We start from the raw sequence: 20,085 nt of genomic DNA on the forward strand, positions 1-20,085 counted from the left end.
CCTGGATGAATTTCATGTATATTCAGCATACTCCTGTTTTTCAAAAAACACACTGCCTTAAGAAAATTAACATTCTAATACTGTCATCTTCCTGCAACTCAGAGGAAAAAATGCAACAACAGAAACACTATATTTCACAGACAATTTTCTGTGAAACTTTCCTTAACACTCACAAAAACAGTTACATTGGGACAGTAGACCGTCAGACATCTAATAGCTCACAAGTATATGCACAAGCATAACATTCAGTCCAGTAATGTCCAGAAATCAAACCAGAATGCTATTAATGTTAACAGAACAAACTAAGAATGAAAAATATTTTAAAAAGGGATATTATACAGACTAAGAAACATAGTGTAATCTTTGCTGCCAAAAACTGGATCCAGAAAATCAAATTTCAACACAAGAAGGTGGAAAGTAAATTACGTATTTCTTCAGAACATGTACAAAGTAGCATGTTCAAATGAAGTAAAAGAAAATACTTACTTAATCTTTTCTTTAGTTCGAATGTCAGCTTTCTCATTAGCAAACACACGAAAAGGTGGCCACTGAGTGTGGCACTGCTGTAACCGGTTTCAATTTATTGCTACGAGGTACACCTCCCACTCTTGCTAATGCCAATCTCGCAGCTGATAACCTGGTTTAAACTGTGCTGCTGAAGAAGGACTATTACTACTACAGGCAACAAATCTACTCTTAGCTGTCTGCTAGGTGCAGTTGATGTGGGTGTTCATTCATCTGTTTTTGGCGAAATCCAGCCAATAAACCAAGTTTGCTGTTTCATATCCATTTATTATCCGAGTATGTACCCAAACTAAGAGACGCCTGCTTCTCCCACAATGATTTGCTCTTGTGCTTCAGTTAAGTCATTATTTTCCCACTGCCCCATCAACTGTGGGGTGATTCTATAAAATGGATCCCTGGAATTATCTTGATTAAAAGTAACAAACAAACAAACAACCTCTTACATTGAGCTCGGGGTGCACAAAATTCTTCTGCAACACTTTGCTGTTCTGAAGTGCTCAGGTTACCTACATCCACCTTTAACTAACTATGACAGTAGAGGTGCTAGCAGTTCCTATGAGCAGGTATGAGGTCTCTACAGTGACACCTTCCTTGTTATTTTTCAGTTAGTGACTGTGCTTTTGATCCGCCACATGAGAGTATTATTTTAATGAAAAAAGAAAACATTTATTCAAGAGTAGTAAAGTGAATAAAAGTCTTTACCTCTTGATTGTGTTGAATAGTTAAGTCTAAATTTTCTGCTTTAGCTTGAAGAAGTTTCCATTTCAGATCTAAAACAGCATCCAAATCTGATTCACTGCTATTCTGGAGTAACTCACACTCCACATTATGTAAGCTGCAAAATAAGAATGTTATAAAAAAAACTGAGTATTCCTTTCAAGTTTAAATGCTCCATTATTTTAATTATTAGATTTTGAGTCCTAAGTTCTAAACATTCATCTAAGTAAAATTATGTCACGCAGTTGGAATCATACTATTCCTCTTTTGAAAAAAGGGTTATATATATTGCTTATTATGCAAGATATGACAGATGTAGCAGCAGGAGCTTAAAACAGATATGCACTTTGTATTTCCCAAAGTTGATTTCAGTATTTTTTTTATTATTTTTCATTATTTTCCTTATTGATTCAATAAACTTCCAGAATGCTTAAAAAACACCACTCCAATCACATACATTAAAATGACCAGCAAGGTTTTGGTTGCCTCCACAGTAAAGTTCATTTTTTAACATGGTTTACCATCTCAAAAACATCTCTGTCATAAAACAAATGCATATATGGGGTGCAAACCTCACTCTTCCAGATTTTTTTTTCAAAGATACATACATTTAAACTACAGAGAAGCAACTGATCACAAACAAAATACAAATTAAAGGTCTAGTTCTCTAAAAAAATCTCTATCTTCATTTCCACTGTTATTTCAGTTAAAAAAAAAACAACTATTTGGCAGGTAGCTGGACCCACGTTTGAGCACCGCAAGCTGCACCTGAGTCAGGACAATGTCTGGTATGAATACAGGCTGAGGGACAAACATATCGAGAGTAGTCCTGCCACAAAGGACTTGGGGGTGCTGATGGATGAGAGGTTAGACATGAGCCAGCAGTGTGCACCTGCAGCCCAGAAAGCCAATTGTATCCTGGGCTGCATCCAAAGCAGCGAGGCCAGCAGGTCGAGGGAGGGGGCTCTATCCCTCTACTCTGTTCTGGTGAGACCCCACCTGGAGTGCTGCATCCAGCTCTGGGGTCCCCAACAAAAGAAGCACATGGACCTGTTGGAGCAAGTCCTCACGAGGCCACCAAGTTGATTAGAGGGATGGAGCATCCCTCCTACAAGGAAAGGTTGGAAGAATTGAGCTTGCTCAGCTTAGAAAAGAGAAGGTTTCAGGGCGACCTAATTGCGGCCTTCCAATATCTGAAGGGAGCCTATAAAAAAGACGGAAAGAGACTTTCTACAAGAGTATGTAGTGACAGGATGAGGAGGAATGGCTTCAAACTGAAAGAGAGTAGATTCAGACTAGATATTAGAAGAAATTCTTTACTGTGAGGGTGGTGAGGCACTGAACAGGTTGCCCAGAGAAGTTGTGGATGTCCTATCCTTGGCAGTGTTCAAGGCCAGGTTGGATGGGGCTCTGAGTAACCTGGTCTCATGGAAGGTGTCCAATCCCCCCACAGCAGGAGGATTGGAACTAGATTATCTTTGAGGTTCGTTCCAACTGAGGTCATTCTACGATTCTGTGATTTAATGACTGTATTGACACTGCATAGCTTGCATGTACCACACCATCTTCTTCAGTCTGAATTATGTACTTTCAGGGATCTAGAAAATAAACCACAAAAACAATAACTGTACTACTAGACTTAAAAATACAGAAGTGGAGCTCACCTTTTAGTTTCTGTGACAGAGCAGTTGACTTGAGAGGATGAACTCATGATGCCCAGTAGGCAGCTTTTAAGTCTATAAACTCTGGAAAATTAAACCTTGACTTTTACTTCATAAGTTTCAAAGATTATTCTTCCATATCATAAAAGCATTAAAACCTGTAACAGAGACATGCTTTAGTTTATTTGGCAACATAATAAAAGAATCTTTGGTTAACACTCATGATCAGTTATGAAACAGTGTTACTACGTCATGTGAATAATTACCACCAACTGTAATTTTACATCAGTTTTAGTCAACAATGAGAACTGTACTTCTAAGCTTAAATATTGTAGGTTAATATATATATAGTAATAGAGTAGAATATCCACTGTCAAGGTTTTCAGAATGTTGATAAAAATTATGTTTGCTTACATTGATCCTCTGAGTTCTCTATTCTCCTAAGAAGATTACAAACTCCATTTCTCTTCAAAATAAATCTATGGGAGACAAATGCATACACCATGATTGCATGATGTCTGACATCAGCTTTTAATATAGCAAGTCTTCCAAATGTTTCATAAAAAATTTTTGACTTGGACATATCTTTACTCTATATATATCAGCAATATTTAGGAGTATAAAGAAGAAATACTAAATTGAACATAACTCCATTCTAACCCAGTTAGAAAAAAATCACTAATTTAGTGTTACTAATAAAAAAGCAAACAATACAGATAACATATTTATAACATAGACTTTAAAAAATTCCATTATTTATTTCAAGTTGAACAGCAAACTCATAAATGAGCTCTTTCCATTAATTAAAGCAAGGTAACATGAAGAACAAGTTGTATTCAACACTTGAGATTGACAAGACATTAAGGTTTGTTTTTGGATGCTGCCGCACATGGACATCCATATTACAGTCCAAACAAGAAACTAGCCGGTACTCCATCTCTGGCTGAGTTGGAAGGGACCCATCGGATCAGGCCATCCTGGCCCTGCACAGGACCATCCCTAAGAGTCACACCATGTGCCCAGGAGTATTGTCCAAATGCTTTTTGAACTCTGTCAGGCTTGGTGCTGTGATCACTTCCTTGGTGCTGTGACCACTTCCAAAACCTTTTCCTGATGTCCAGCCTAAACTTACCCTGACTCAGCTTCACGCCATTTCCCCAAGTTCTGTCACTGGTTGGGAGAATGAAGAGATCTGTACCTGTCCCACCTCTTCCCCTCACGAGGAAGCTGTAGACTGCAATATGGTCTCCCTTCAGTCTCCTCGAGGCTGAACAGATCAAGTGACCTCAGCCGCTCCTCATACAGCTTCCCCTCCAGACCCTTCACCATCCTTGTGGCCCTTCGTTGGATGCTAAGAGCTTAATGTCTTTCTTATACTCTCCAACAGCAGCACTTGCTATAATATATTAACTATAAACTGATTTTATTCATTCCCGTTGCTAATAACCTGCACTAGAAATATGAAGAGGAAAAAACACATTTCAGCTTCAATGTATAATTTTAACAGAAAATGCTGCAAAACCAGACTTATTATTTCTAAAAATCCTGAGTTTATGGGTTTGGGTTTTGTTTTGCTCTGTTCTTACAGAAAAGCAGTATATTTATAAAGAATAGCTAGATATATTTGTGATTTTTATATATATAAATATAAACATAAATTCTATATAAATTTGTGATTTTTAACATCCACCCATCAGAATTCACCTTGGTACATGTGTTCATAAAACCCCAAACACTTAATTACCATACAACAGTCATTCACACTCCTAGAGAAAATGACGCAGCTTTCTTTTCATCTCAACTGAGAAAACAGTTAAGTCTTCATTTTTAAAGTACAGGTTGTGGTATAATTGTCTAAGTACCTCTTAAGGCCCACTGAATTACTGGTGACTTACACACTAAAAACTGTAACTTTATATAAGAGAAGAACGTCTTGACAGAGTATTTTGAGTATTCTACTCAACAAAAATCAATTGCTTGGATATAAAAAAAATGTGGTATCATGGTATGGGAAACTATACCTCTATTAAATGTGTCAAATTTTCACATTAAGATGTAGCTCTGAACACCATGAAACTAGTTTTTCATACCATACTTTGTTCATGCTTTATTGAAACTTATAGCAAAATCTGATAATGAACAGTAGAAAAATTAAAAAAAATTGGTACAACTAAAATTTTCTCAGAAATCTGTTTTTTCACCTCCAAAATAAAATTCGCTATCTCTATCCAACAAACAATAGCTGCAGCAAAAATAAAATCTGTCTCAAAACATAATCCAAATGTCCTCTGTCAACCCACATAATTCTAAATTATATGATTTATAATACTAATTCATAATTTCTGAAATTACTCTGAAGTCACCTGGGGGCAGGGGAAAATATCTAACTACTGTTTTCTGGGAATGCTAATGATTTTGAAAATGCAACATTCCTTTGTTAAGATACATATCCAAAGTTTATTAGGACACAAATGGATACACTCTGAAAACATGCTAATTCATTACAAAAAAAATATCCAAGTGGCATGGAGTGGCTCGTAAGACCTAAACAAAACAGTATAAGAAGTTTTTGCTTGAGGAGATAATACGTTCGAGGGGTGTTACCTACAAAACTTGCGTCATATTCTCCTCACAAACTTCTGCGTACACTTAACTAACTTTATCAACGTCATTATTTAGACCGGATATGAGGAAGAGAGTCTTTACTGTGAGGATGGTGAGGCCCTGGAACGGGTTGCCCAGAGAAGTTGTGGATGCCCCATCCCTGTACGTGTTCGAGACCAGGCTGGATGGAACTCTGAGCAACGTGGTCTAGTGGAAGGTGTCCCTGCCCAGCAGGGAGGGGTATGGAACTGAATAATCTCTCAGGTCGCCTCCAACCCAAACCATTCCGTGATTGAGATCACTCAAATTAAATCTAACCAGATTTATTTAATTTAAAACAGGCGTAACTAGCACACCTGAGCTGCAAAGTATAAAAACTTAACAGCACTTATTTCGGCTGAACGAACCACTAGGTTTTCATTAAAGCGAACCAAAAAAATTAAAGCAAGCTAAAAACCAGAGCAGCAGCATCCCCTCGCTCCGCTAGCCCCCGAGCGGCGCTGGCTGAAGCGGTGCCGGGGCAGAGCGCCGTGCTGGCAGCTCTGGAGCTTTACCTGGCACGAAGGGTTGCGGGAACAGCGGCAGGACAGAGCTCCAGCAGCAGCGCCCCGGGGCCGCTCCGGGAAACGCCGCGCAAACTGCTGGTCCCGCCGGGAAGGACGCGGCGCCTTCCCAACGGCAACTTCCGGCTGCGGCGGAACGTCATCATGGGGCCGTCATTGCCGGCGTCCCCGGCGGCAGCGGGGCTGCACCCTCATTGCCGGCATCCCCGGCGGCAGCGGGGCTGCACCCGCCTTCCCAAAGCTGCCGCCGTCCGAGCGTGTTTACAGCGGGGTAAGCAATCACAAACACGTTTTAGGGATTCTGAATTCAAAAAATATAATCTGCGTAAAGGAAATTAAAATGACGTGACTAACGTGAGAGCCAGATTGAGGTGTGGATGTCCTCCAATTCGGGACAGCGCATTTTTCACCCAAATTATTGAGAGAAACAAACAGGTGAATTATTTGGAAAGACCATGGGACAAAAACCACAGCAGGGTGGATGAGGGAGATGGATAATGAGGTTACCACTCCCCTTCTTACACTGATTCACAAAAATTACTTTAGACATAAAAGTATTGCTGCGTGCATATAGCTAAACAAACACCTTTCCTTATTTCCACACAGAAAAATACAACTGATATAGAGAACCATAGAATTATTTAGGTCGGAAAAGATCTCTGAGGTCAAGTCCAACCGTTAGCACAGCACTACCAAGTACACCACTGCACCATGTCCCTGAGTGTCACATCTACACAACTTTTAAATACTTTCAGGGATGGGAACTCAACCACTTCCCTGGGCACCCTGTTCCAGAGTTGGTAACTCTTTCAGTGAAGAAATTTCTCCTCATGTCCGACCGAAACCTCACTGGAGCAACTTGAAATTGTGTCCTCTTTTTACCTCTGAGAAGAGACCAACAACCCCCACAACCCCCTCGCTATAACTTCCTGTCAAGTAGTTGTAGAGAGCAATAAGGTCTCCCCTCAGCTCCCTTTTCTCAAGGTGGAAACAAATCAGAGTGATATGATACATGGAATTCAACAGTAACTTATTTTTCAGAAAGAGCTGTTGATGATGTGTTTAGAAAGAGTGCTTGATGTTCAGGGAAAAAAAGAGAGGAGAACATGGTGCTTAAGTGTGGGTCTGGCCTTGGTAGAGAAAGAAGCAACTGCTTCACTTGCAGACACGACACCAACAGTTGGAATGACTGTTTCAAAGTGAGAAGCTCCAGATGTACAACTCCTCACAGGAAGAACTGTTTTTCACCTCTGAAGCTCATTCCTGGCTTGTAACAACTTAATGTGTATCAGGCTACTGACCTCTTACTCAAGCACCAGGTGGCAGGTCTGGCTGAAGCCTTAGAGATTCTGTCATTCAAAATAAAACCATTTGCTAAAAAATGCTGATGTGGTCCTTGAAGTTTGTAAGAGCATCGGTGTGACATCTTACTCTCTTGCATGTACAAGGTCTGGATTACAAAATACACTTTTCCTTCTGTGCTTCAGTATTTTGTCTTCAGTCTTACAGTTACTTAACATGCACAAATGCACCCAATTACATACAAAACATAACTTGTTTGAACAATTTTTTTCCTCTCTTTAAAAAAACCAAATTATACTTTGGTTTCTTTACCTTTAAAAATGCTTTAGTCACATTATTGTCTTTTGAATAACACCCTACCCTACTTTTTCATGTCATCAAGTCACCTTGAGTTGCTTCCTTAATTAAGAAAAAAAGAAATATTTTCAGCTGCTCTTCACAGATTTTAATACGAGGTGCAAAGCTTCTGATTCCTGAAAAATGTCAGACTCAAAGGAGTGTTCCAAAGGCTGAGGAAATTATAATATCCTCGAGAGATTCCAAAAGCATTGTTTTAAAACTAAGTTGTGAAGTTATTTAATCTGATGCTCAAGAGAAATCTAACTGTATGATTAAACAGAGTAGTGACTTAACTAAGGGAATTCCTGCAGATTGTCAATTCCTGTGTAGCAAAATATTAATATACACCGTTTTTGCAGTACTCAACACTTTCTCATTTAGGAAAAAGTATAAAACTTTATGTATTGCTGAAATAAGAATGATTCAGTACAGCAAAGTAAAGACGTACATATCTGCAAGTGTCTGCAAATGCAGATATGCGCCACTGTCAAACTTTTATCTTCCTCTAAACAATTCTAGATGTACAGTCCACCTTAGTCTTATTTTTTAACTAACTTTTGTCACAAGAGGTCATTCTTTTGTGCATAGGAAGAAAGGTTTTCATATGTCTAATATATTGATGATTTTCTATTTTTTTGTGAGATCTTGTCTAACTCTCTAGGAAACTGATGTCAGGAATATAAGCTTTCCCACCTCAAAGAAAGTCATACAGATGGTGTGGAGTTTTGCAGTTAACATATATAAGTGAACATTTTGCATTTAAGGACAAGAGAGCCTAGAAAAAGCACAACTTGCTCTGTGGCAACTGCAGTGGGTGTTTTGGACCTAACTTGATTTTCAGTATCAAAGCTGAAAGTGGTAAGATGATTCTTCTCACAAGGTCTTATCTTTGTGTGTAAGTAGCACAGAGAGCAGCTGGCAGAAAATTGGCCTCTGAAAGTTGTGCATCAGGCCACACACTGAGGATGAGAACTCAAGCACAAAATGGGTAGGTCTGCCCCTGTGAAACAGTATAAGGGGTAATCTTTTGTGCTACAACTCTTACAGCTTTTGACAGGTTTTGGCACCTAGTATATGGCACAAACATACAGTACAATGACTTGCAGGGGGCACTGTGTGGCACCATCGCTTTGAGTTAAAGCCACAAAGAGCTGAAAGGCTGGCTAATTTTTGATGCAGAAGAACTAGAACTAGACATAACAGAACAGGCAGGCTGTGTGAAAGAAGCGATTGAATCTAAATTTGGATCTGAGGTCTTCTGTTTGAAGAAAGGAGCAAAAGTGTCAGTGGAGCAAAGCATCAGATGTTGGAGGTGGCTGATGTGCTCAGCAAGGAACCATCTGACAGAAACGGGAGAGGAGTGTGCAGTGGCTGAAATGCTGGGTGAGAAGGGAGCTTAATATGGATGGGTAAGCTAGCGAGGAGAGAGTAGGTAGGGAGAGGACAAGGGGAGTAACAAAAAGTCTGAATTTATAGCAAGCTAGTTAAACAAAACCAAACCAAAACATAAAACTCAACATTGAACTCACTCTAGCCACTTTTATTGGGGATAACAAGAAGTGCCTCTACAAATACATCAATAGTAAAAGGAGGGGCAAGGAAAACCTCCATTCTTTGTTGGACATGGGGAGGAACATAGTCACCAAAGATGAGGAAAAGGCTGAGGTACTTAACACCTTCTTTGCCTCAGTTTTCAACAGTAAGACAGGTTGTCCTCAGGACAACTGGACTCTGGAGCTGGTAGACAGAGACAGGAAGCCAAATTCCCCCTATAATCGATAAGAAAACAGTTAGCAACCTCCTAAGCTACTTGGATCCTCGCAAGTCTATGGGACCAGATGAGATCCATCCTAGGGTGATGAGGGAGCTGGTGGAAGAGCTCGCCAAGCCACTCTCCATCATTTACCAGCAGTCCTGGCTCACTGGGGAGGTCCCAGATGATTGGAAGTTGGCGAATGTCACACCGATCCACAAAAAGGGTCGGAAGGAGGACCCAGGAAACTACAGGCCTGTCAGCCTGACCTCAGTGCCTGGCAAGGTTATGTAGCAGATCATCCTAAGTGCAATCAGACAGCACCAGCCAGCACAGGCTTAGGAAGGGCAGGTCCTGTCTGACCAACCTGATCTCCTTTTATGACCAGGTGACCCACCTGGTGGATGGGGGGAAGGCTGTGGATGTGGTCTATCTGGACTTCAGCAAAGCCTTTGACACCATCTCCCATAGCACACTCCTGGAAAAGCTGGCAGCCCACGGCTTGGACAGGGACACTCTGTGCTGGGTTAGGAAGGGCTGGAGGGCCGGGCCCAGAGAGTGGTGGTGAATGGGGCTGCATCCAGTCAGTGGCTGATCACTAGTGGTGTCCCCCAGGGATCAGCGATGGGCCCAGTCCTGTTTAATATCTTCATTGATGATCTGGATGAGGGGATCGAGTGTACCATTACCAGATTTGCAGATGACACCAAGCTGGGGGGAGTGTTGATCTGCTGGAAGGCAGGAGGGCTCTGCAGAGGGACCTGGAGAGATGGTCCAATTCCAATCGGATGAGGTTCACCAAGGCCAAATGCTGGGTCCTGCACTTTGGCCACAACAACCCCCTGCAGCGCTACAGGCTGGGCACAGAGTGGCTGGAGAGGAGCCAGGCAGAAAGGGACCTGGGAGTTTGGATGGACAAGAAGCTGAACATGAGCCAGCAGTGTGCCCAGGGGGGCAAGAAGGCCAATGGCATCCTGGCTTGGATCAGGAACAGTGTGGCCAGCAGAATCAGGGAAGTGATTCTTCCCCTGTACTCAGTGCTGGTGAGGCCACACCTGGAGTATTGTGTCCAGTTCTGAGCCCCTCAGTTCAGGAAGGACATTGAGGTGCTGGAGCAGGTCCAGAGAAGAGCAATGAGGCTGGTGAAGGGACTCAAGCACAAGTCATTTGAGAGGCTGAGGGAGCTGGAGTTGTTCAGCCTGGAGAAGAGGAGGCTCAGGGGAGATCTCATCACTCTCTACAACTCCCTGAAAGGAGGTTGTAGCCAGGTGGGTGTTGGTCTCTGGCATGTTGGTCTCTTCTCCCAGGCAGATGAGACTGGATGTGGCACTTAGTGCCATGGTCTAGTAATCATGGCAGTGTTGGATCAAGGGTTGGACTTGATGATCTCAGAGGTCTTTTCCAACCCAGCTGATTTATGATTCTATAAAAAACCAAACCAATCAACCAACCAAAGAAACAAAAAAAGCAACGAAAAAACCCCGCCAGACCCAGGAGCTAGTGCTGACTGAGTAGCAGGTGAGAACTCGGTAGACTTAAGAAACTGAGACCACGGCTTGTTGAATGCTAGGGAAGTCAAGGCATAAAGAGAAGTAGCTTCGGGGCTGGCAGCAACATGGGATGAGAAGCCCAGGAACGGGAGGGCTCAGTAAAAGAGCTCGTGCAGAGGGAGACAGGCCAAGGAACCCGCGGGGACAGTGGCACCCGCCCCCTTTGCAGATAAGCGTGACAATCCTCAGCCACTCCAGTCTGTGAGCGGCTGGGCAGATCCCGCTCGCCCGTGCCCGTGGTCCCGCTGGATGCCTGCCCGGACAGCCCTCCCCCTCCGCCGCGGCCCAAGGCAGCCGCGCGACTGCGCCACACGGCTCCTCCTGCTCCTCTTCCTCGCCCCCTGCCCCGCCCCCCTGGGGTGGAACGAACCACTTCTATGGCTGAAGGGAGATGGAGTCTCGCTCCATTCCTTCCCCCAGCCCTGCCTCGAAGCCGGCGGACGGCTGCCCTTCCTGGCTGCCTGCGTTTTTCTCAGGCGCGGAGGTGGGAGCTGAGCCGTCTGTTTTGCGGCGGGGCCCGCGCCGGGTTCCTCCCGCCGTCGCGGAGCTCCCCCGCCGCCGCGTTGCAGTGTGCCGGGCGGTGCCGCCCTCAGGCGGGAGGAGGGGCGTGACCGTGTTTCCCGCGGCGGGCGGCGGGCGGCGGGCCGGGAGCCAGGGCGGTGGATAGCGGGAGCGACCTGGTGAGGCGGCGGGAGAGAGGGAAGGAAGAAAGGAAGGTTGGAGGGAGAGATGGATGGCTTGATGGAGAGAGGGAGGGAGGGCAGGCGGACGGTCAGAGTTCCTCATACGCCCCCCGCGCTTCGCTCCCGCGCCATCGTGCCCGTGGGGGCGGGTGGCCGGTCGGGCCTGGGGGGGGATGCGGAGGGCGGGCGCTGCGGGCGGCTGGGCCTTGCCCGCGTGGCGCCTCGGGGGTCTCCCGGCGGGGGCGAGGGGCGGGCTCGGCGCGGTAGCTCCGGCCGGGGCCGCTCGGCCTTGCAGACGTGCCCTCGCGTGTTGCCCTTGTGCCCGCCCCACCGCTCCTGTGTGTTTATCCCGGCAGCGAGGGGCACCTCGGGCGGCCGGCAGAGCCTCGACGGGTGCTCTAGGCGCAGAGCTCTTCCTTGGCCCGCTCGCCTGGCGGTGACAGGGCGGCACGTCGGTGAGAAAACATGAGTCGAGATTTCAAACCTGGAGACCTGATCTTTGCCAAGATGAAAGGTTATCCGCATTGGCCGGCCCGGGTAAGACTCCCCCTCGTCACCCTCCTCTGTTCTGTGCGGGATGCGCTCACACACCTGTGCGGGACAGGGCCTCCGGCCTCCAGCCTCCCTCCTCTGAGTGAGGGCACGGCCGTACTCCCGAGAGTGGAAGCGGCTTCTCAGTCACACTGCAGGCCCCTAACAAGTACTACTGCGAACAAGTAGCCCTGTTCAGTAGTGATTAGTTGTCCTAATTTGTGTAACTCGGCTTTCAGGAATGAAGACCTCTCTATGGTAGTGTGATGCTGGAGCCGTGCAGGCCCCTAACTGTGCAAAAATACTGTTCCCAGATAACTACTCTTCTTTGGCTAAAGGAAAATACGAAGTTCTGACAGTGTTACTCCTAAGTCAGCTATTTTTACCATGCTTCCTGTTAAATAGGCTAAGTTTATGTAGTAGCTTGTCCAGTCCTTTAATAGGCTCTCCTTGCACCCATGGAAGAGGCATGCCAGGTTCTGGGACTGCTGTGGGTCATTTGATGGCTGTGGAAATGTAGCTAAAACAGTATTTAGCTAAGATGCTGACTTAGGAGTTGTTTGGGGGTTTTTTAAAGTTTATTACGCTTTTGGTAGTACTTGAACTTCAGCAAGTTATCAAGTCAGCATAAGGGTGGGAAGTCTTTCTGTTGCTTTTGCTTAAGGAAGGGAGGTACATGTATGGAATTGAGTTGTGCTTTTTACCTGTAGCACATCATATCTCTCCCTTCAAAAGAAGTAGTCATATGAAGAGTGTTGCTGTAAATTAGAAGTGTTGTCATTTTCAATTGTTGCTAATACTGTTTTTGATTCTACTGTATTTTTTAACATACATCTAAAAAGAGCTCTCAAGACCTACTTTACTTCTCTGTAAAGAAGCTTTTTTATTCCTGTTTAATGCTTAATGCTTTTACTTATTTCCCCCAGACAGTTCTTAACTGTTATTTGACTTGAATTATGGTCTGTGTTTTCCTTAGGTGGATGAAGTTCCTGATGGAGCAGTAAAACCTCCTATGAATAAAATGCCTATTTTCTTTTTTGGCACCCATGAGACGTAAGTCCTTTATATTTAGGGGCATATTTTTTTCATTCTAAAATGTAGTGACAAGAAGTTATCATCTTCTCTGAATGTAATGTATTTTTAACTGTTGTATTAATTAACAGACCAGCTCTTCCTAAATTAATCTCTTTTGTCAAGACATGCTTCTCTAACATTTACTTAAACTGTTCAAGTGAACAGTAGACCATAAGCATACCGTGTACACTTTGTTAATCAGAAGGAAAAAAATCATACGCACAGTAGTATGACTGATGGGTTTTTTCCTTTTTCAGTAATGAGTTTTAATTATAGTCCTATATATCCTCAAAATGCTCAATAATATATTCTCAAAGAAAGTGAAATAAGGCTGAGAACGGCGAAGTAGTCAAAATTTGAGAAACACACAGATGATCATATATTGGGGTTGGTTTTGTTGTGTTTTTTTTTTTCTAGAGAGGTTTTGGATTGTGGGTGTTGTTATTTTTTATGAGATCTATAGAGAAAAATGAGGAAGTGCAGTTAGCTTTACACCTGTCAGCCAGCAAAATACTGATCTCTGGGGACTCTCAGCATTTGCTTTGAGGGACTGTATGTCTTCCACTGCTGAATTTGATTGTTAATATGCTGGGATTTATGCAGTTCTGTCTTTTTGAAAGGTATTGTGTTACTTTGTAGCATGACTGGTTGTGTTAGTGTAGATCTATAACGTCAGGTTCAGTGCTCCATTTGTTGAGTTATTTTAAAAAAATCCTAAACTAAAACCTGTACTGGTGTGCTTTTAATTCTTCTGTTTTTCTTAATAAAATGGCAGGTCAGAGATAAAAGTTGTGTATACAAGTATTCCCATTTCTTCCGTTTTGTGGCAAGACCTTGCTTTTTTCTCTTCATTTTATTAAATTTATTGAAATTGCCTTAATCTAGTAGTTTGCATCTATCTTTTAGTAAGTCACGCTTAGACAAGAAGTTGAATTAAAGAATAATCATCCCTTACTCTCTTGACATCACTTATTACTTTGTTCTTTTTTTTTAAGAAGTGATTTTTCTGATGAAAAATATTTCTATATGCTTGGCCCGTATGGTTTTGTTTTTTAAGTGGTCTCATCTTTCAGTAGATCTTTTGATGACTTTAATGTTTTTAGTTTGGTTGTGGTTTGTGTGTATGTGTGGTTTTGTGAGTAAAGAGGGGTTCCTGGAATTTGATTCAACGTAGCGAGGTTTGTCTTGTCCATTTTTTTAATTACCATTTTAAACAATGTGGCAGGTTACCTTTTTTTCTTAGGTTTTTTTTTTTTGCCACTGAAACGTGATACTGCTTTGATTCTGTTCCTGATAATATGTGTGTCATTCTGTATTGCACTGAGGCTTTGTGCAGTTGTAAGTTTAGGAATACAGGTTGAATATAAGGGAGACAGAACTCCTTATCTAAAGCTTTAAAAATATCTTTGCAAATTTTGTGAGGCATCATGGCCAACTTCAGATTTAGCTTAGGCTCCTGAGAGATGTGCGGGTTTGGAAGGTTTGGTGACTGGGGTTTTTTTTGTACTTTACGTGAGTAAATTTGAAATGTCTAGTCCTCACTCATTGATATGGTTACAAAATAAAGTTTTACTGCGATTGTTTTTTGTTAGGCTGTGGGTTCCAGTTTGCTGCATTTCAGAGATCCTTAGAATAAAGAGAAACTTCTTGCCTTCATTTCATACATATAGTAATGTACAGGGTGTTCCATGACCCAGCTGTCTCCTGATGTTTGTTAAGCATGTTTGTTTACCTAGTGCTCTGTAAAGTGGTAGCAGGTGAAGCTCTTATACTTCTTTTTTTCACTTACTGCTTACAGCAGGTACCTGTAAGTAACAATAGGAAGGAACAGATCAGGTAAAATTGGAGAATGATATTCCATGTTTTGTTTAGGTTTGTAGTTGTAAATAGTGACTTAGTGATCCATCAGGAATTACATCGAGTTAACAATTTTCTGTACTTTTTCTGAGAAATAAAGTAAATTTGGTAAACTTGTTCTCTGCTGTGCTTCTCACAGTTAATTCGTACACACCTGTGCAAAGTTAGACACTCTGTACCTCCAGCATGTTAGTAGGCTGTACATATACAGTTCGGCTTACTGTAAGTAGTGGCAACTCTGAAAATCCACAAAATTAGTTTGATTATGCTAAAAAGTGAATAGCTACAACACAAAAACGGAACTGTGGGGAAAAAGGAAAACAAGACTGGTTTGGGGGTAATTCTTACTTGACTTTTAGGAATAATATTAATTCAGTTTTGCAGATTACTGCAAACAAGTATAATCTTGTACTTTTTTCTTTGTTTTCTCATAATTTTTTCAAAAAAACCCAACTGTTGTGCTGCTTTGGGAGAGTAATAAAATAAACAGTATTTTAATAAAAGCTTCATTTGAATATGTTGTGCCAGGAAACACATCAGTGCAAATTTTATTTGGTCACAGAGAGAAGGTCACACTGAACTCTAGTTTCTGGAGCCTGTGTATTAGGATAATCTCTCTTCATTCAATTTTCTTGTTTCTTTTTCTTTTTTGGTATATGGGGATTTAACTACAGCAACCCAGTCAGCACCATGACATTTTCACAGCAGCTGGTTTCAGATGTTTTTCAATGTCTGATCAATATGGGTAGAGGCTTACAGACTTTGGAAAAAGGACAGGGAAGAAGGGAGGCAGTGTTTTTCCAGTTTTTTGCCCTTCCGGTTTCTCTTTGTCTTCCTCCCCATCTTTTTTGGTCTGGGTAAATAGGCTTTGCAGGTGCACATTTCCCACACTGGCTGAATTGTCTCTGTCTCTTACCAAGAGGTAGGTGATTTGCAGTCTGTTCTGACAGTGGCTTACTTAATATCTTGTGCACATAGGTGAGTGTTTACTGTCGGAGTGAAAATGTTTAAGCTTTCTATGAGATGTTCTTTTTTTTTCTCCTTTGTTTAGTAGGGTGTAAGTCTCAAGTAGCTCTTTTTTTTAAGGATGATGAAGGAAATAGTGGAGTGGAGCTTAAAAGTACTTAATTAACTCTTCCAATACTTTAGAAAGCAAATACCTGCAACTTTTCAAATAGTTGGATCTCATATATTTGCAATCGGACAAAGCTATATCTAGGCAAAGAGTGAAATTCAGAAGGTACCACCAAAGGGTGGTCTTTTTCTGGTAGCAGCATATGGATTGCTATGGTGAAATCCTTACTTCGAAAGGTCGTGAAGGGAGAGCAGGAATTAAATAGTCTTTGTTCTTCAGCTTGAACCAGAAAATTGGTTCTCAGTAACATGGTACCTTGTTTTCTGAAGTCTGACTCTGGGAAGCTAGTAGTGGATACTGTGACTTTATCATATGAGAAAAGCTAATAGGTAAAATCATTCGTTAGCTTACAATAGGGATAGCGCTGTGCAGGAGTCTGTCTTTGTCTGAAAGATACCCAGGGAGCATCAAGACCTCTACTACAAGAGTATATTACGTAAAATCGTTTTCATGTTTACTTCATGAAGAAAATGGCGTGTGGAGAAGCTTAAAATAAGAAACACCTTAAAGTTTTTATTATTTAACTTTCATGAATCAAGTTATGAGGTCCTGTTACCCTCTAGAAAACTACTGAATTAATGCTGAATTGCATAGCATTCTTGAAAAGATGTGGGCAGTCAGTGTATTCAGGTGGTGTTTTTTCACGCCCCAAACCATATTCTTAAGCTTTAAATTTTAACTTATTTTTAATTTAATAATTTTGAAATGTTGAAACCATTTCATCTCCTTTAGCTTGTGCTCTTGCTTTTTGTTGTCCAGATTCAAGGATTCTTTATTCCTCACACTTAAGCCTGATTTTTTTTTTCTCCTAAGGAAGCAATTGCTCTTTCTGTTTGTTTGTAAGCTAGATGGTTTTTAGTTGATCTGGTTCACAGTAGGTGGTTGACCTGTCAGCTGCAATCTTAAGATGCAGCATTGACCACTTCTCGCTTAGACGCTCAACACTCTGGGAAGGAGGGAAGTCTATATATGTGTGGTGGCAGTAAGGGAAACCTTGGGCTGTTGAAAGTGAAAGTTTAAAAAACTGAGGATGTTTATGTAGCAGAATAGTTGTTACAGTAGTGATGAATTTAATATCTTAATAACACTTGGTCGATACTTCTTTGAAAAGACTAACCATTGAAAATGTGAATTTTGTTCTTTCTCTCCTTAAGGGCATTTTTGGGACCAAAGGACATATTCCCTTACTCAGAAAATAAAGATAAATATGGCAAACCAAATAAAAGAAAGGGTTTTAATGAAGGGTTGTGGGAAATTGACAATAATCCCAAAGTGAAATTCTCTCATCAGCAGGTAAGTTATGCAGAGGCTGCAAATCTTTGTTGCTTTTGTGGGAAGGGAGAAAGGCAATAAGTGCTTTCCTGCTGTAGGGTTATAAATTATTGCTCTTACTTAACTGCAAGTTAGACTAATTTTCGTATATTTTAAAATTTTTAATTTTTTTTAATTGGTGTCTAGTATTGATAGCATAAAGAGATGGGGTTTGTTCAGATGGAGTGTGGTGGTTTGGGCTATCCGCTTAGCATAGTAAGCTCATGAGAGATCATGTTGACAGTTTTGGAGCACAAGGCTAAAAGTTTAACACTTTTTACAGTGCACCTCAGGTTTTACTTTTAACTATGTACATAAACATACTTACAACTATATGTATTCCTGAGATACTTATTTTTGGAACTGTGCTTGAAAAGCGGTGTTTTTTTGAAATCTTGGTCACTTTATTTGTCTCTGTATTCTAAAACCAAGTACCTTTCTCCACAAGTATCCTTGTAAGATTTCAGTACATCCTTTCCTAGTGTGCAGTATTTTCATTCTAGCAGTTGGAAGCAATGTGATGTCTGCTTTTTACCCCCTGTCGCATGACTTTATTCAATTTTTGTCCGTCAGTAGTTCCTCATTTCTTACCTCTTGGTAAGTCTTCCAAGCTTAGACTGAGTTGTGCAATGCTACCCATAAAAAGACCCAAATTTGATCTGAAGACAAAGAAATTGCCTTGCTAGTTTTGTCTTTGCCTACCTTCTCTGAACATTCTGTGAGCTCTTAGTTTTGTTATGCACACTGGATGTACACTGACCCTGATCACATACTGGGTCTTCTAGGCAATACTGCAGTAATAAGAAAAAGAATTATCTTTTATTTGCTGCACTTACACATGCCAGGTTGCCATTTCAGCAGCAGTTAATTGCTGCTTCATAAGATATCCCAAGTTACTGTGTTTCTAGTTTGAAAGAGAACATGGATAAAGATTAAGGAGTTTCTGAAGTGTTGTTGAGAGCTGATGTATTCCAGATGTACAGTTTTTTGGTTCAGGATATGGGGAGATGCTAATCCCCTCATGACAGTGAGAAGGACTGTAATCATAAGGGACAGATTTTTTTCTGCTACCTGTAGCAGTTTGAGCCACATTAGAAATCTAAAATCCAGTTTTCAGGCTCCCCCACCCTTTCCCACAATTTATACTAACACCGGAGAGAAACTTTCAAGCCTCACAAACACTCACTTCAATGCTGCCTCCAACTCTGGCCTAGGCAGAGCTGGTGGGGCCGCAGGGCTCCCCTCTGCCCCCCCAGAGGGGGGAAGGAAGGAGCCCAGCCGCACCCTCGCCTTCTGCACCTACACGCAGCAGACACCAACAGCACAACACTGCCAACTGCTTCTGGTGCTGTGTATATATGGTTTTGAGCAGAAGCTCAAAAGGGACGGTGATTGGCTCTCCAGGGAACGCTGCCCTGGCACCAAATCACCTCTGAGCCCCCCCCAAACTCTCGGAGCGGGGGACAATTTCAAACTATGACTCTGCCATAAGATACAAGTTGTATCTTCTCTCTGTCCTCATTGTGACAATTAAGAAATGCTCGTGGGTGGCTGAGGCAGTTGTGAACTGTAACTTGTATGTTACCAGTCATTCTAACTAAATGAATATCTGGGTATAAGTATTCAACAGTAACAGGTTTGTCTAATGTTTTGTTCACTACAGGAATCAGTCACTTCCATAAAGCAGTGCTTCCAGTAGCGTCTCAGACATTCCTAAATACGTGTCCAAATAGAAATAACGTAACATGCTGCCAAGAGATATGTGCAGACTGTTTTCTTAGTGTAGCAGCTTTTCCATGGGGTGGTCCTTTTACCTTTTGAGTTCCATTCAGATTCTTCAGCTTCAGCAGTAGCACTTTTCACAGCGTCTTTCTTTGTCAGATTCTATCTAGAGCCATTGGGTTATTCTTTGCAATTTTTACTTAAAAGGAAAAAAAAAAGCTTTTTGTTCCACAGGTTTTATTTAAAATCTCCTATAAGTGAGCCTTAAAATTACTGGAAAAAGAAATTTTTCTAAGTAGGGATGGAGTCCTGTATCCAGTTGTGGGCTACTCAGTACAAGAGGAACATAGACATACTGGACAGAGAAACCCATGAAGATGATGGACTGAAGCATCTCTGCTGTGAGGCTCAGAGGGCTGGGACTGTTCAGCCCTGATGAACTTAAGGGGGAATGCATGTTTAAGTGAGCTTGATTGTAATGGCCTGGTTTCGCCTGGAATAGAATTAGATTTCTTCTTAGTAGCTGGTGCAGTGCTGTATTTTGCATTTAGTGTAAGAATCCTCTTGATAACACTAATGATTTAGTTTTTTCCGCCCTGGCACTCACACCACCTGAGCAGCAGAAAGCTCCAGTGATCCGACAGGTGCTCTGTCAACTCCCTGCACACCCCACGCTCACACAGTCAGACAGGTTTTCTTTTTGTCTCAACCCTTGATTTCCTTTAGCAGAGTCTCAGACGTCTGGATCCTTAAAATAA

The 20,085-nt window shown here is 42.0% G+C and overlaps 3 protein-coding genes across 6 annotated transcripts in view; 2 read left to right on the forward strand and 1 right to left on the reverse strand.

Annotated features, from left to right (window-relative positions):
* CCDC171 (coiled-coil domain containing 171) overlaps positions 1-6,178 on the reverse strand; it is a 146,764-nt gene extending 140,586 nt beyond the window's left edge. The window contains exons 1-4 of one of the 2 annotated variants that reach the window (XM_051772314.1): positions 6,062-6,178; positions 3,318-3,382; positions 2,907-3,061; positions 1,228-1,360 (exon numbers count right to left, since the gene is read on the reverse strand). In XM_051772314.1, coding sequence (XP_051628274.1) covers positions 1,228-1,360; positions 2,907-2,953 — 180 coding nt within the window. In that variant the 5' untranslated portion in view covers positions 2,954-3,061; positions 3,318-3,382; positions 6,062-6,178. Of the gene's footprint in view, positions 1-1,227; positions 1,361-2,010; positions 2,177-2,906; positions 3,062-3,317; positions 3,383-6,061 lie in introns of those variants that run through there. The other variant, XM_051772315.1, reaches the window with a different exon arrangement.
* LOC127463191 (uncharacterized) lies at positions 3,722-7,454 on the forward strand. The gene is made up of 3 exons (XM_051772304.1): positions 3,722-3,768; positions 5,953-6,341; positions 6,826-7,454. The coding sequence occupies exons 1-3, from the start codon at positions 3,722-3,724 to the stop codon at positions 6,993-6,995; spliced, it is 606 nt and encodes a 201-aa protein (XP_051628264.1). The 3' UTR covers positions 6,996-7,454.
* A 3,931-nt stretch (positions 7,455-11,385) lies between these two features.
* Positions 11,386-20,085, forward strand: part of PSIP1 (PC4 and SRSF1 interacting protein 1) — a 35,219-nt gene continuing 26,519 nt past the window's right edge. The window contains exons 1-4 of one of the 3 annotated variants that reach the window (XM_051772316.1): positions 11,386-11,498; positions 12,054-12,234; positions 13,205-13,281; positions 17,449-17,587. In XM_051772316.1, the coding sequence (XP_051628276.1) occupies positions 12,163-12,234; positions 13,205-13,281; positions 17,449-17,587 (288 nt within the window). In that variant the 5' untranslated portion in view covers positions 11,386-11,498; positions 12,054-12,162. Of the gene's footprint in view, positions 11,499-11,602; positions 11,695-12,053; positions 12,235-13,204; positions 13,282-17,448; positions 17,588-20,085 lie in introns of those variants that run through there. The other 2 variants (XM_051772318.1, XM_051772317.1) reach the window with 2 other exon arrangements.

The sequence above is a fragment of the Manacus candei genome, unplaced genomic scaffold, assembly GCF_025592945.1.
Source record: "Manacus candei isolate 608988 ecotype Guabito, Panama unplaced genomic scaffold, ASM2559294v1 h1tg000152l, whole genome shotgun sequence".
Taxonomy (NCBI): domain Eukaryota; kingdom Metazoa; phylum Chordata; class Aves; order Passeriformes; family Pipridae; genus Manacus; species Manacus candei.